The sequence below is a fragment of the Enhydra lutris genome, unplaced genomic scaffold (genome assembly GCF_002288905.1).
Source record: "Enhydra lutris kenyoni isolate GAN:26980312 unplaced genomic scaffold, ASM228890v2 scaffoldscaffold23, whole genome shotgun sequence".
NCBI classification, from domain to species: domain Eukaryota; kingdom Metazoa; phylum Chordata; class Mammalia; order Carnivora; family Mustelidae; genus Enhydra; species Enhydra lutris.
The window spans coordinates 1,491,707-1,506,078 of record NW_019154107.1 but is presented as its reverse complement, the minus strand read 5'-3'; the positions used below and the strand labels follow the sequence as shown (position 1 = coordinate 1,506,078).

The 14,372-nt window shown below is 46.2% G+C and overlaps 1 protein-coding gene across 1 annotated transcript in view; it reads left to right on the top strand.

The window, feature by feature from the left end:
* Positions 1 to 14,372, top strand: part of LOC111150410 (mitogen-activated protein kinase kinase kinase 15) — a 118,079-nt gene that overhangs the window by 67,997 nt on the left and 35,710 nt on the right. The window contains exons 8-12 of the mRNA XM_022507830.1: positions 249 to 361; positions 601 to 760; positions 3,860 to 4,010; positions 5,683 to 5,790; positions 12,641 to 12,690. Of these exons, the coding sequence (XP_022363538.1) occupies positions 249 to 361; positions 601 to 760; positions 3,860 to 4,010; positions 5,683 to 5,790; positions 12,641 to 12,690 (582 nt within the window). The remainder of the gene's footprint in view (positions 1 to 248; positions 362 to 600; positions 761 to 3,859; positions 4,011 to 5,682; positions 5,791 to 12,640; positions 12,691 to 14,372) is intronic.

Here is a 14,372-nt window from a genome sequence, read left to right as displayed (position 1 = left end):
ATTCAGCGATCATGGCTTTTTTTAAATAAAAATCTAGCCCTGATGGAGAAAATAGTTTTGACTCCTTAGTGTAATGATGATGACATTTTTAAGGAGCTATTTGCTGGCTGTAGCTGTGTGTAAAGAGGGAGGGGGGCCCGGAAAACCATAGATGGTGGAAGAACTCATGAGAAGGTTGGCTTGTGCCATCATTTGTCATTTTTCCCTTCTACCATGATAACAAGAATCTGGTGGGTCTTTCATTACAGGTACCGCAAAGGGTTTGAGCTCCAGTCGTCTCTTTATTCAGGAATTAACCTGGCAGTTTTGCTGATGGTTGCCGGACAACAGTTTGAAACTTCCATGGAACTAAGAAAGATAGGTAAAGCTATTTCTGATCGCATGATAGGCTGACAGGCTTTGGTCACCCAAATTGAGCACTAAAAACGATCTTCAAATAACTAGCATTTTCTTTCAGAAGGAATGGGGACTCTCTGGTAGCAGTCCTGAGACCGTAGCCAAAATAAAGTGCGTGCTTTTTCCTCTCTCTCGAGACTTGCATAATAGGAGAGAAGCTAGAAAGATTTTCTCGTAGCTTCATCTAAAATTCAAATTCTTCAGGTGTCCGGCTAAACAGTTTGTTGGGAAGAAAAGGGAGCTTGGAGAAAATGAACAATTACTGGGATGTGGGTCAGTTCTTCAACGTCAGCATGTTGGCCAGCGATGCCGGGAAGGCCGTCCAGGCAGCAGAGAGGTTGTTCAGACTGAAACCTCCAGCCTGGTGAGTCGTGTGTGTCTGCGTGTATCCGTGTGTGTGTGTGTGTGTGTGTGTGTGTGTGTGCGCGCGCGCGCGCGCGCGCGCACGCACATGCGCGTCCCGCTTCTCTCGATACCCGACCTTGTTCTAGAGGGAGAAGAGCTGTAATTGCAAAAGACAGTATCAGTTGCTGCGTTTCCCCTTTGACTCCTTCGCTAACGCAAAGTTATGGCAGCAAGAAGCACTCTGCCAGCTCACTTGGCTTTATGTGACAGGAGGGAAGGACAGACAGACGGGCACATACATGTACAGATGATGCCTTACGTGCTCTATCTCTTTGAGATAGATGGAACCCAGGACTAAAATAAAAGACCTAGATATGGTCAAGAATATGGTGCCGCAGCACTGGCCCCAGGTTAGCCCATTATGCAGCCATTAAACGTGCCAGAAAGAACACTGGGCAACGTGGACGTGTGTTCAGGGTGTATCCCAGAGCAAGAAAAGCCATTGGCAGGGTACAGTGTTCTCTGTTGCTGGTTCTCAAACGTCAGCATGTATCCGAATCGACTATATTGATTCAAACACAGATTGCCGGGCCCCACCCTGCGCTACCTGGTTCCAGAGGTCTCTGGTAGGGCCTGGGAAATTGCATCCCCTGGTCTGGGAACCACACTTCGAGAACCACTCTTCTCTGTGGACTCCTTTTGATGAAAAATCTGTTCACCATGTGACTGCCAGCAAGGTCTCCGAGGGGGGCGGGCAGTAGCCCACTTGGCAGTAGACACGAAGCTCCGTGAGAATCGTCGTTCTGTCATTGGTTCCTGGAGTCCTGTAAGAGATGTTCCCTCAGTTCCTGTGCAAATAATCAGCGACGGAGGGCCTGTCTCCAAAATATTGACAGTGGCTATCTCAGGGAGGTAGCCTTATGAGAAGATTTTAATCTTTTTTTCCCCCTCATCTCTATTTTTCTGGTTTGTCTGAACTGCGTTTGGATTACGTGCATAACTTGAAACTTTTTACTTTTAGTGATCCCTGTTCATCTGCCCCCTGTTCTCTCTTGGCTCGGTGGGCCAATCTGGACTCCCAGGGCTCAGAAACTTCTTCAGTCTTTTTTAGTTGGACCCCGTTTCTTCCCCGTCTGAAGGACCTAAATTTGATGCCCGAACCGTATCTACCTCTTGAAATCTTCCTGAGGCTTCGTGAACAAGGAGGCAGGCAGAGCCTCCAGCCCTCGTGGAGTTGCTGCTTTTTTTTTTTTTTTAAGATTTTATTTATTTATTTGACAGAGAGATCCCAAGTAGGCAGAGAGGCAGGCAGAGAGAGAGCGGGGGAAGCAGGCTCCCCGCTGAGCCAAGAGCCAGACGTGGGGCTCGATCCCAGGACCCTCAGATCATGACCTGAGCCAAAGGCAGAGGCTTAACCCACTGAGCCACCCAGGTGCCCCGAGTGGCTGCTTTTTCCAGAATTCCACTCTCAGGGTGACCTGCTGCACCCGAGCCAGATGGAGCAGACTCCGTGGGAGGGCACAGCTGAGCCTTGAATGCGTTTTCATTATGTCAGCACCGACACTGACTTACACTGTTGGGACCTAATATTGTGGGTCCAAGACCACCCCGAGGTTTCTGATTGACTAGAAGAACTCACAGGACCCCAAAACTATTGTACTCATGGTTAAGGTTTATTACGAGACAAGTATACAGCTTGAAATCAGCAAAGACAAAATGCACAAAGGGCAGAGTCTGGGAGAGACGAGGTACCAGCTTCCAGCTGTCCTCGCCCAGTGGAGTGACAGGGACAGGGCTGAGTTCTCCCCACAAGGATGTATGGCACCATGCATGAAGTACTGACAACCGGGGAGGCTCACCAAGTCTTGGTGGCCAGGGTTTTCCGGGGATGTCAGATGTGCAAGTACGGAGCACCCGCGTGATTGACCTTAGTCACTGAGTCCCCAGCCTCTGTGGACATGGCACTGAAAAAGCTTGGCCCAAGGCCCCCATCTTGCATCCTGTTGGTAGCATGAACTTTCTGGCATGGCCCAAGGCCCCCAGTAAACAAAAGCATTCTTACCAGGCTGGGTATCCCAAGGGCTTAAAGGTGATGTCCCAAAAGTGAGTCAAGGGCCAGACCTTTCTTTGGTTTGTGTAGAGTTGGGACAACCCAGGCCTACTGAGCGAATCCTTCAGTGTACAGGACCCAAGCTAGGCAGAGTCTAGCTGACCTGCCTTCCCAGGACAGCTCCAGACTTGACCCTCCAAGGACAAAATGATACTCTCATGCTTTCAGCTCAACCAGCCCCTTTCAGTACCAAAGAGGACGTAACCACCACTGCCTGGCAGCTGGGTTTCAGACACTTCAAACTGCCTGAAGACAGTAAAGATGTGATGAGATTGAAGATCTCATAACTTCAAATTCTGCCTGGTCAGATTTAATTTGAAAAAAAAAAAAAAAATACAGTGAGTTTCACATTGGGGGTTGGTAGGGGTCAAGGAGGATAGGAGAGAGATGGGAGGGAAGCAGCGTGGCTGAAGGAGGGAAACGTGACAGTCACAGTCCTTGTGACAGTGGACACGTTTTCTATCTTAACTGTATCCGTATTAATATCTTGCTTGTGATCTTGTTCTAGAATTTTATGAGCTGTCATCACTGGTGTATAAACTGGGCCAAGGGTACACGGGATCTCTCTGTATCATTTCTTACGGCTGACTATATGTAAATCTATAATTCTCCAAAATAAAAAGGTTAATTAAAAGACCATGAGAAGGAAAAAAAATGTTTATAATTAAAAAGACTGAGTTTTAAATTTTGCTGTTTTGGAATTGCTTTGAATTTCAAACTGCATGCTTTTGTTTTTAAGACAGTTGGCATATGTTTGCCAGTGTCTCCACTTTGAATACCATTCGCCCAATGTTGGTAAAAAGCCATGTTGTATGATTTTGTTGGACAAACTTTTGCCCACTCGTTGGGTTTCTTTTAATTATGTGTGTGACTGCCAAAGGATTAAGAAGCACTCACTACACAATATGAATTTAAGTATGAAGCTTTTGGGAAACCTCTTTTGAAGGGAGTAGAATGGAATTCTGTTTCTCGAAGAATCTAATTTATCCATGCCGGTGATTTTTCCAGGTACCTCCGATCGTTAGTTCAGAACTTGTTATTAATTCAGCGCTTCAAGAAACCTACTATTGAACATTCACCCAGGCAAGAACGGCTTAACTTCTGGTTAGATATGATTTTCGAGGCAACAAATGAAGTTACTAATGGACTCAGATTTCCAGTAAGTTACGCTTAATCCATTTCTTTCAGGTAGAACAAAAGAAACTGGGGGTTGGTACTGTCTAATTATTGAATGCTCTGAAAGGTAGAAAACCTTAGAGTAATTGAAAGTGTTGGGATACCCACCCGTCTTAGATAGAATCAGCCACTAGAAAAATCAACTCACTAGAAAAAGTCGGCTATAACCGCTAAGATAGTGCTCTCAACTGAGAGTCCTTTTGTCTCCCAGGGGACATTTGGTAATATCTGAAGACATTTATGGTTGCCACAATTGCGAGGAAGGTGTTGCTCCTGGTGGCTAATCGGGGGAAGGCCATGGGTGCTGCCAAACGTCCCACAGTGATGGGACAGCCCCTCCCCCAACACAGAATTCCCCAGCCCGCAGTCTCAGCAGTGCCAAGATGGAGGAATCCTGTTTTAAGTCACTGTAAGAGTAAGAGTGAAATTTTGGAACTTAGCACCGTTTCCCATTGAGCTTTGGTTTGCCTCCAGTACCACTAGTTAATTTTGAAAACATTATTGGAAAGCAAAATGACTATTAGCTTTTCATTAAGTATTTGTTTGAATTTTTTGACCATCTTGTGAGGAGTCATAAGATAGCTAAGCACCCTAGATACCAAACTTGAGATCACTGTCCTTAATATTTACACCATGAGATTTTGTGAACGTGCCATGTTGAGGAATTTCGTTAAGCTTCTAACGAAGATTTAAGTTCTTTGAGATGATTTGATAATGATTTTAAAGTACTTTTTAAAAACTATTTTAAAGATTTTTATTTATTTATTTGACAGGGAGAGAGTGCGAGCACAAGCAGGGGGAGTGGCAGGCAGAGGGAGAAGAAGCGGGCTCCCCACAGAGCAGGGGGAACTCGAGGTGGGACTCGAACCCAGGACCCGAGGATCATGACTTGAGCTGAAACAGTTGCTTAACCGACTGAGCCACCCAGGCGCCCTAAAATATTTTAATTATGAAATATTTCACACTTGATCTTAGCTATAAAGTGATTTTTTGTGAAATATTTCAAACCTATTAAAAGGTACAAAAAAAATGGAACAAACACTTGTGTAATGTCTACCCAAATTTAGCGATCTTAAATATGTTGTTTTATTTGCTTTAGAAATTCATTCATTTATTCTCTCTTCCCCTCTCCTTCTCTCCTTTACCCCCCTCTTCTCTTTCTTTCCCCTTCCCTCCCTCCCTCTCCCCCAGCAGTAAAACATTACTGATGGAAGGTCATCTCACCTTTCGTCCCCTTGTATTTTTTATAGACTTGGGTACCTACCTGCTATCATCCAGTCTGCTTCATTTCTCTCAAACTGTTGCCTTCCTGTTTCTTCTCTGTCACCTTCTTGGGCAGGTGGCCCACCTTCTTGGGCCACCCTGTCTAAAGTGACCTCCTCCCACCTTTATTCTGTTGTACTCACTCCCAAGCTGCACAGGGGACCATATTCCCTATCCCTATGTGTGTGTTTCTTGTCTACCCCGTTAGAGCATGAACACAGCCACCGCCCCGCAGATCACAAGTCCTGACTGTGGTATCCACGGGCCCTAGAGTGGTGTTGGCACACAGTAGGTTCTCGAGCATTTGTGGAGTATAGCGCTTCCCACGTGCTCACTGGGCAGAGTGGCCTGTCTGGTACATTCCTGTGTATCACAGAAGTCTGTTCTTTCAGGTGCTGGTGATAGAACCAACCAAAGTCTACCAGCCTTCATACGTCTCTCTAAACAGTGAAGCTGAGGAGAAGACCGTTTCTCTGTGGCATGTCTCACCCACGGAAATGGTAAGAAAAAAAAAAATCACACACAGCTCTCTCTTCACTCTCTGCTGTTTCGTCAGAAATGCGGTGATCAAGCAGGACAGTATGTGTTGCTGTGTTTGAAGGAACAGGCATCTGCGCCTGACTTCCAGGGTCCAGGAGTGTGTGAGAGAGAGTAATCACAGATGGGAGAGATGATGCTCGTTTGCCCGCTTTATATGTGTTTATATTACATATTTGTGTATGTGCGTGTGTCTGTACAAATGTGTGTATATTCGTGTGAATGAGTATGGGCTTGTTGAAAAAAGAAGTTAAACCATGAGGAAGTGGATAAGGAGCAACGGGAACGTCTCTCCAAATCCCCCAAACCTCGTCCCCATTCTCCTTCCCCTCCCCAGTGACTTATGTATAAGTGTGTGTATGAGTGCATACGTTGTGTGCGTGTGTGTAGAGAGAGAGAGAGAGAAGCGTTTTCATTCAAGTGTGATCATACAGTATATATTATTTTGCAACTTTTTTAGTTGACTCCTACATCATAGGGAGTTTTTCAGATAGCACACAGTGGTCCGCCTGGTGTATAATATTCCCTGTGTGCCCGTGTCATGGTGGTACATTTCCAAGTACGGACAAAGCGTAACGTGTTTCCCCTCCTGCCTGCAGCACACATTTCAGTCTCAGCTGTGCACTCTAGCCCGTGCTAGATCCGTCAGTGCCCGTCCTGGTGGTGACCCCTACATGCTCCAGTATATTGTTTCAGGAACACAATTTCCAGGAAAGGAACTGCTGAATTTGAGACTACTTTTGTTTAAAATTTGATAGCTACAGGGCGCCTGGGTAGTTCAGTCCATTGAGCGTCCGACTCTTGGTTTCGGCTCGGGTCATGATCTTGGGATTGCGGGATCAGACCCCACACTCAGTGGGGAGTCTGCTTGGGATTCTGTCTCCTTCACTTCCTCTGCCCCGCCCCCTACTCCAGCGTGTGCACAGAGTTGCACATGCGCATGCGCTCTCTAAGATAAACAAGTCTTTAAAAAAGAAAAAGATAACATTTGATAGCTACTAAAGATAAAGTGAAATAAATACAATGTGATAGCTCCTGTCGGGTTTTCACCACTTCAGTTTATATTCACATCAATGATATAGGAGAGGAAACATTTTAATTGCCCACTGAAGAGATCACAGAAACACTGGACCGTGCCTGGTGCTGTGGTAGTAACTGTCCCCCCGCCTTGGTCTCTGTATCTAAACTACTACTTCAGCTTCTCTCTTTTATAAAGTATCTTTAGTAATGAAAAGATCTAGTACCTTTGACAAGCACATTCACTAGGTAGTCTATTTTTGGATTTGTTTTCCTGGAGTGTGGGGAGACTTCTGCCATTAACCTGGCAAAGGAAGATTTTTTTTTTTTTGTCCTGGAAATAAGAGTATGAGCAATTATGTCTTAATCAGATAAAAATAAACAGTATCTTCAAAAATGAAACATAACATTGAAGAATAAGCAGAGGCCTAAAATCATGTAAGAAATTCCTTATCAAAAACAGTCCTGACACAGCGTCCCCGCATTGTCTGGTGGGTACGAAGCATGACTTCTGCAGGATAAACAAGTCGCTGATGTGCCGTCCGCCGTGGCGCCCGCAGTCAACAGGACGGCATTGTGCGCTTTGTAATTTGTTGAAAGTGAATCTCGTGTCCTTAGCCCCCACACGCACAAAACAGAAACCAAAGGACACAAGGACACTTTGGGAGGTGATGGAGATGGCCGTTACCTTGACCGTGGTGATGGTTCCATGACTGTCTGCGTATGTCCAAACTCCTCAAATTATGCACGTGGAATTTAGGCAGGTCTCTGTCCTTTATACCTCAGTAAAGGCGTATAGAAAAAAAGAGAGAGACACGAAATCTCAAGTTGCCTTCGTCCACTTGAGCTGCCGTAACAGAATACAGAATAGACTGGGGGCTCAAACAACAGACCTTTCTTTCTCCCAGTTCTGGAGGCTGGGAGTCCGAGGGCGGGCTGCCAGCATGGTCGGGTTCTAGTGAGGGCCCTCTTTCCAGCTCCCAGAAGGCTGTCTTCCTCGTGTTTCCTCCCATGGTGGAGAGATGGTTCCTGTGTCCCTTTTAATAAGGGGAATAATCCCGGGGGTTCCCTCCTTCTGCCCTAGTTCCCTCCCCAAGGCCCCGCCTGCGAAGACTGGCGCACCGGGGTTTAGGGCTTCTTCACCAGCTCGTTTGCAGAGACACGAACGTTCCATCCACGACACAAGCATAAGGCAGGAAGTTTGTCTGATATTTCACAGAAAGGCAGTGAAGATGAGCCGCCCTCATGGGTGCTCAGCGTTGCTTTTGTGGCTCTTGTTTCGTTTCACTGCACTCTGTGTATTAGTTTAAATCTCTGAGTGCAAAAGAAAAAAATTACAGCCATAATAAAATATATACGTGGTGATCAAACAGCTATATCCCCGTTGAACAATGCATAGGTTTTCTGTTAACTTTGCCTCTTGAGTTGTTTTCAACCTTTTTTTAAAAAAGATTTTATTTATTTATTTGACAGAGAGAGATCACAAGTAGGCAGAGAGGCAGGCAGAGAGAGAGGAGGAAGCAGGCTCCCTGCAGAGCAGAGAGGCTGATGCGGAACTCGATCCCAGGACCCTGAGATGATGACCTGAGCTGAAGGCAGAGGCTTAACCCACTGAGCCACCCAGGCGCCCCTGTTTTCAACCTTTTATGGAAGTATAACATACACACTGGAAAGCCCATCAGTCGTATATGTACAATTCGATGGATGTTTGCCAAACGAGCTCACCTGAATCACGAGCGTGGTCAAAGAAGATAACAGCAGACCCCCCTCTCCCCAACAAAGCCTGGCTTTAACCCCCATTGTGCCCCCCTCCAGGTCCCATGCTTTCGATGTTGGCATTCTTGTGCTAGAGGCAAGCCTTGCTGATTTTCTTTGTGTCATTGATGCCACGGTGACGGGAGAGGATGTTCAAACTTCTGATCTGTAACCTCACTATTCCACTGACGTAGTCACAGCACCTCATGTTTTGACAAGTACTCGGAGAAAGAAAGTAACCCTATTCAAGTGACTCTTAAGACTTTTAGAGCCAAATGGTTTTGGTGTCGTGGAATTCTACAAACTTTGCCCATTTTATTGTCCCTTATAATGGTTACTGGCCCTTAATGAACATTCCCGTGGATACATAGACTATCTCCCTAGTTGTAAATGTTTCACTTTGTACATAGTCTGTAATAAGAAATAGAAAAGAACAATATAAGCCACAAATGCTAGCTTTCCTTGACTGATGAAATGTTTTGCACAAGTGCTCATAGTTGTCAGAACAAACGTCTGAGGGAAATATAAATTGCCTTTTTTGCTGTGAGAGGAAGCTTTTGCTTTTGCCTTCATTTACATTTTTGAAATTCTGCGCATCACAAAAGCAAGCAGATTTGCCTGGAGTGAGATGACATTTCTCTACACAGTTGCATTTTTTCCCGGTGGGCTGCGGCTGGTAGCGGGGAGATCGCACGCATGCGCATGTTTGCAGCGCTGCTGTAGGAGGGGATGGAGTTCTGGTTTGTTAGCCAAGGATTCAGGGACGTCTGCTGGTAAATGCATAACTCGCGACACGGGGACATGGGAGCAGAACGCTGACTTGTAGCGTTGGCCTCTTTCTGCGGTATAACTGCTCCCACCATGGCCAGTTTCCAGCAACCTCCAGCAGGTGCCCAGACATGGGGCTAGGAGGAGATGGACGCAGCTGGCCTTCCCAAGCTGACCCCAGGGGCCCCCAGCCCAGGAGTGCACGCAGGCCACACAGAGCAGGTTCAAACACAGCCTTGCCCCCTCAGTGACTCGTGTGCCCCAGAGTCACCAACAGACATAGAGTAGCCGCCGACCCCGACCACACGGGTAGGGCTGCTTGTCCGGGAAAGCTCTATTGTCATTGCCTCTTATGCTTACGTGAGCAACAGGACAAGCACATAAAAAAAGCACAATTACAGAATTGTCCCAGACGCCCGAGATGCCTCCCCAGAGGTAGCGCTCTGGGACAGGGAGGACAGACTCTGAGTCAGCACCCCGGGGGACCCTGAAGGTGTGCCCCCACCTCTGGCTTCCCAGCCCATCTCTCTGCAGCCCACCCTGGCTCTCCTTCTAGCGTGCCCCTGCTGGGGCCTTCTGACCCTGATGTGAAAAGCTGGAGTCTTAAGTCGATTTCCTCCGCATGATTTTGCTGGGATGAAATAGCCCCCCGTGGAAAGGGTGAGGTCGCCGTGTGACGGGAGGCTCGGGATGGGAGGAAGGCAGCCACCGCGGTCACAGTGGAGGAGACTGTGCCCCTTGACCCACCGGGACATGGGATCAGAAACCACGCGGCCAGCCCTGACTTCCACCACTGGATGTTTCATGAAAAACCCCACTTGCACATGCCGGAGAGCGTGCACCTCATGATTTCATTTACATGTTCTTACAGACCAGGCACCACTCTCAGTGCTGGTGAAGGCAGAGTAGCGGTTGCTGTTCCCTCCCTTGGATGATGGGGCGTGGGGTGGGGGGGCTGTTAGGAGGGAAGCTTCTGGGCTGCTCCTCATGTTCTGTCTCTTGATTTAGATGCTGGTTACAGCGAGTCTTCATTTTGTGGACACTTACTGCGATGATCACTGTGCCTTTTTCTGAACATAGGGTACACTTCAAGTCAGAAGTTGAATAGTAATTTTAAAACATCTGTACCTGCCCTCTTGATGCTCCCCCACACCATGACTGAATCTCGTGGCTTTCCAGATTAAGACAGACTCTCTCTGACAGAGTGTCAAGCCCTTACACAGTCCCACCCTGTCATTGTCCCCGGAGCTGGCCCTGCAGGGGCTCACATGTGCTCTTCTGTCCTCCTTACTCCCTGCGGTTCCTCCTTCCAGCCATCCAGGCCCTAACTTCTGCGGAGGCGTCTCTAACCGCCCTCCACCACGGTCACTGAATGTAGGCTCCCTTCCCCCCGTATCATGTATACGGTATTTCCCATCGCTGTTGGATCACTTTTTGAGAGTGTCTCCCCAAGTGCTCCACATGCCGAGTGTGACTTGTAGCTTTTTACTTCTTAACCCGTGTATCTTCCTCCCAACTCAAGTCCCCTAAAACTACCCTAGAGTAAACTTTCCGTCTGCGACTACTTCGAAGACTCCCGTGACCGGCCTTTTTCTATAATTGCGAGCTTCTTGCCTGTAGGTGGGTTGGACAAGGTGCTCTTGAAATTGCCTTGGTTCATATTTCTCTACCCGAATCCAAAAGCAGGCTTCTGCTCTCCACCACTGCGGCCTTCCAGTAACTTTGAACACAAGTCCCCTGAAACCCGCTCCGTCTTCCTCCTTGGATGGGTCCAAGGTGGTGGCTTGCCTATTGGCATATACTTAGATCTCTCATGGCCCTCAAGGGTTCTCCTCTTCTCCAGAGCAGAAGCTGAGGGCCTGATGATGGTCTCTGAGGCCCTGCATGGTCTTCCTCATGAGCTGGCCAACCTCTTCTCCCACTCTTCTCTCTGCTGGTTCCCAGACATGCCCTGGGGACAGGACTTTTCCCCTCTGCCTGAGGCTGTTGTCCCACCCATGTGTCTGCACGGCTCATTCCTTTACCTTCTGCTGTAAAGTCATCAGAGACCCCTTCCCGGAGCATCCGGTGTAACACCACGACCCCTGCCCGCACCTTAATGCCATTGCCAGCTCTCTGGCTTTGTCGTAGTGCTTTTTGTCCTCTGTCATGCTATTAAGTTACTACTTAATTGTGGCTCTTCTCTCCTCAAATATAAGCCCCATGAGGTCAGGGGCTTTGTTCTCTGCTACGTCCTCCGTGCTGGTATCTTGCCTGGCACGTAGTGGGCGCTTAATTGACACGGATAAGTGGATCTTCTCCCACTGACAGGCCCAGGCCCAGTCTCCTGGCTCTCACACTTCTCTGGGGCACTTCGCTGGTCATTTATGACATTTTTCAGGCCAACCAAATGTGTTTTCTTATTTTAAATGATTTTCTTTTGCTGTGATGTCTTGGTATCGTAGTCTATGGCTCTTCTGAAACGGATTTCAGATCTTTGTTCTGAGGCTTAGGTCTGTGCAGCGTTTTTTAAGTACAGGCCGTGGTAGTGGAGGGAGGGAACAGTTATTTTTTAAAGTGCATCATGTACAGATTGAAATGCAGGTGAGTCTTAGTGTTAGTTATGACAAGCTATCTGCTAAAACAAATAGCCCCCAAATATCAGTACCTTAACATGATAGAAGTTTATGCCTCATATCATAAACTTTTGTCAGGGTCTCCATTCCCCCTCATAGCGGAATAGAGGATCGCTGAGGTTATTATGAACCATGCCCATAGATGGTGCATGTCATTCCTCCTTACATCCCATTGGTCAAAACTCCATCACGTGGCCCCACCTAGCTGCAGGGGAGGCTGGGAAAGGTATTCCAGGCTCTATGCCCAGGGGGTAAAAAGAAAGATTGGGGAGCCCTGGTGGGTGGCTGCCACATTCTTGCTCCTGCAAATATTTTCATAGGTCACTCAACTTACGTGCACTGTTCCCAAACTTATTTTAGAGTTTTCCTAAAATGTTGACAGAAGATGACAGTCCATTCAGTGTGTACTTACTCTGTGCCTTTTCTGTTTCAAATTCAGATCATTTGCTCTCAACTGGATTAGAGATGCAAATGAATTTTTGTAATACATTAGAAAATGTTTCTGTTCTTCCAAGTTGCATGAAATATATTGCTCTAACTCCTAAATCTCTCTTGAAAGTAAAACAGCAGAAGTGATTGACCAGAGAATGAAATGAAAGTGGGTTTTTTTGCATGGAAAAAATCAAGCTATACTGACTTTTGTCTTTAAAACCTGCAGAAACAAATTCATGAATGGAATTTTACAGCTTCTTCCATTAGGGGAATAAGGTAAGAACATAAGGGAAAATGGAATTATTGTTCTAATACAAATAATGATGACAGTGTTTTACTTTGGTATTTCTACTCATTTATAATATTTGATATTCTCATTTTCAGCAGAATCCTCAGTTTGTTGATGTGCTGCTAATAAGGGTTTCTTGGCTTGTTTAGCAGAGAAATTTGGGGTGCTATCCAATAGACTAAGCTCGTCTCAAGCTTTTTTAGAAAATGAAGTTATATCTGTAGAAACAGAAAGCATTTCTTCTTTGAGTCATTGATGTTCAAGTGCTCAGGGAACTCCAGAATCCCAGTAACTGAAGGAGTTACTTGGTAATGACACTCGGTTGGGGCCTGAGTAGAATAATGGAGCCAAGGGTATTGTTGTTCTCATTTGGGGAGCAAGTGGTATAGTCCAAGGAGAGCTATATGGTGCTTGCTCTTTGAATCAGGGGTGGTGACCATTTGGTGGCCCTTGTGGCTACACTTTGAGCCTCACTCTGCCAGCACATCCAATGGTAGGAGCAGCTCAGAAGCAGATATGAATTGTAATCCCTCTTTCACTATTTAACCTTGACAGAATCACTTAGTCCCTCCAGGACTCTGTTTGTTCATAGTTTCCATTAGATGAAGGGCTCGGATTAGAACGGTATGTTCTTTCTCTGATGGTAAGACCACAGGCCACTGAATGAATCCCCCATTACCTCATGACATGTGTGATACTGTTCTAGACACAGCACTATTGAAATTAAAATAATATTTTTGTCACTTTAAAGGGATGGAAATAATTTAAAAACAGCAGTGTATTTGAGTAATACTGATGCAAAGTAAAATCCAGTGTTGAACATTTTCAAAAACTGAATACCCCAGAAGCTAAGTGGTATGAGAACATGCAGTCAAGAACATTTTGTTTGTGCCTTCTCGTAGAGATACCTCTTGCTGCCATTCCCCCATCAACAGGGATGTGCAAAAGACCTGGGGTGAATCAGACCCTGGAACCAATGTGCTATAAAGAGCACATGCTGAACATTCCCAGTGCTACCCAACTAACCATGATGGTTTCTTCACAAATTGGTTTCCAAAACTTATGTATGACCTGGTTTTCAGGATTTTTAAATCACCCCGTACTATTGCTCTTTCAACTCAGTATTTTCATGTAATCCTTGACAAATGAAGAATGGCTAAGTAAGCTATGAATCTCAGGAGGGATGACTTAGGAGAAGATAAAGTGGCATCGTTTGTTTGAAGAGAATTTTGACTTTTCCATAGTGCTGCTTGGCAAAATGAGGGCCATTGTGTAGGCTTTGGCCCAGTGTAGGTTAAAGACCTTTCGATAGTGAAATCCATCAGCAGATGGAGTTTGGTGAATTTCTGTCACTGGGTATGTCTAGGAAGGTGGAATATTGGCTGAGGTGCTGTAGAGTCAGATCCCAACCTCGAGGGTAAAGGACCAGATAACCTGGGAAGGCCTTCCTTGAGCTACGATGCCATATGTATTACTACCTCCCCTGTGTGGCCCGAAATAACTACATCCTGGTATTTTTCAAGTCTAGAAATTCCTTAGATGCCATAATACATTATTTCCCACATAAGCTTCCTGTCTTGTGTGTGAAATTATAAACTCTTGAGGACAGAGACCATATTTATTTCCCTTTCTCACTGCTCTAGACTTTGCTTAGCGCTGTATCTCTGGT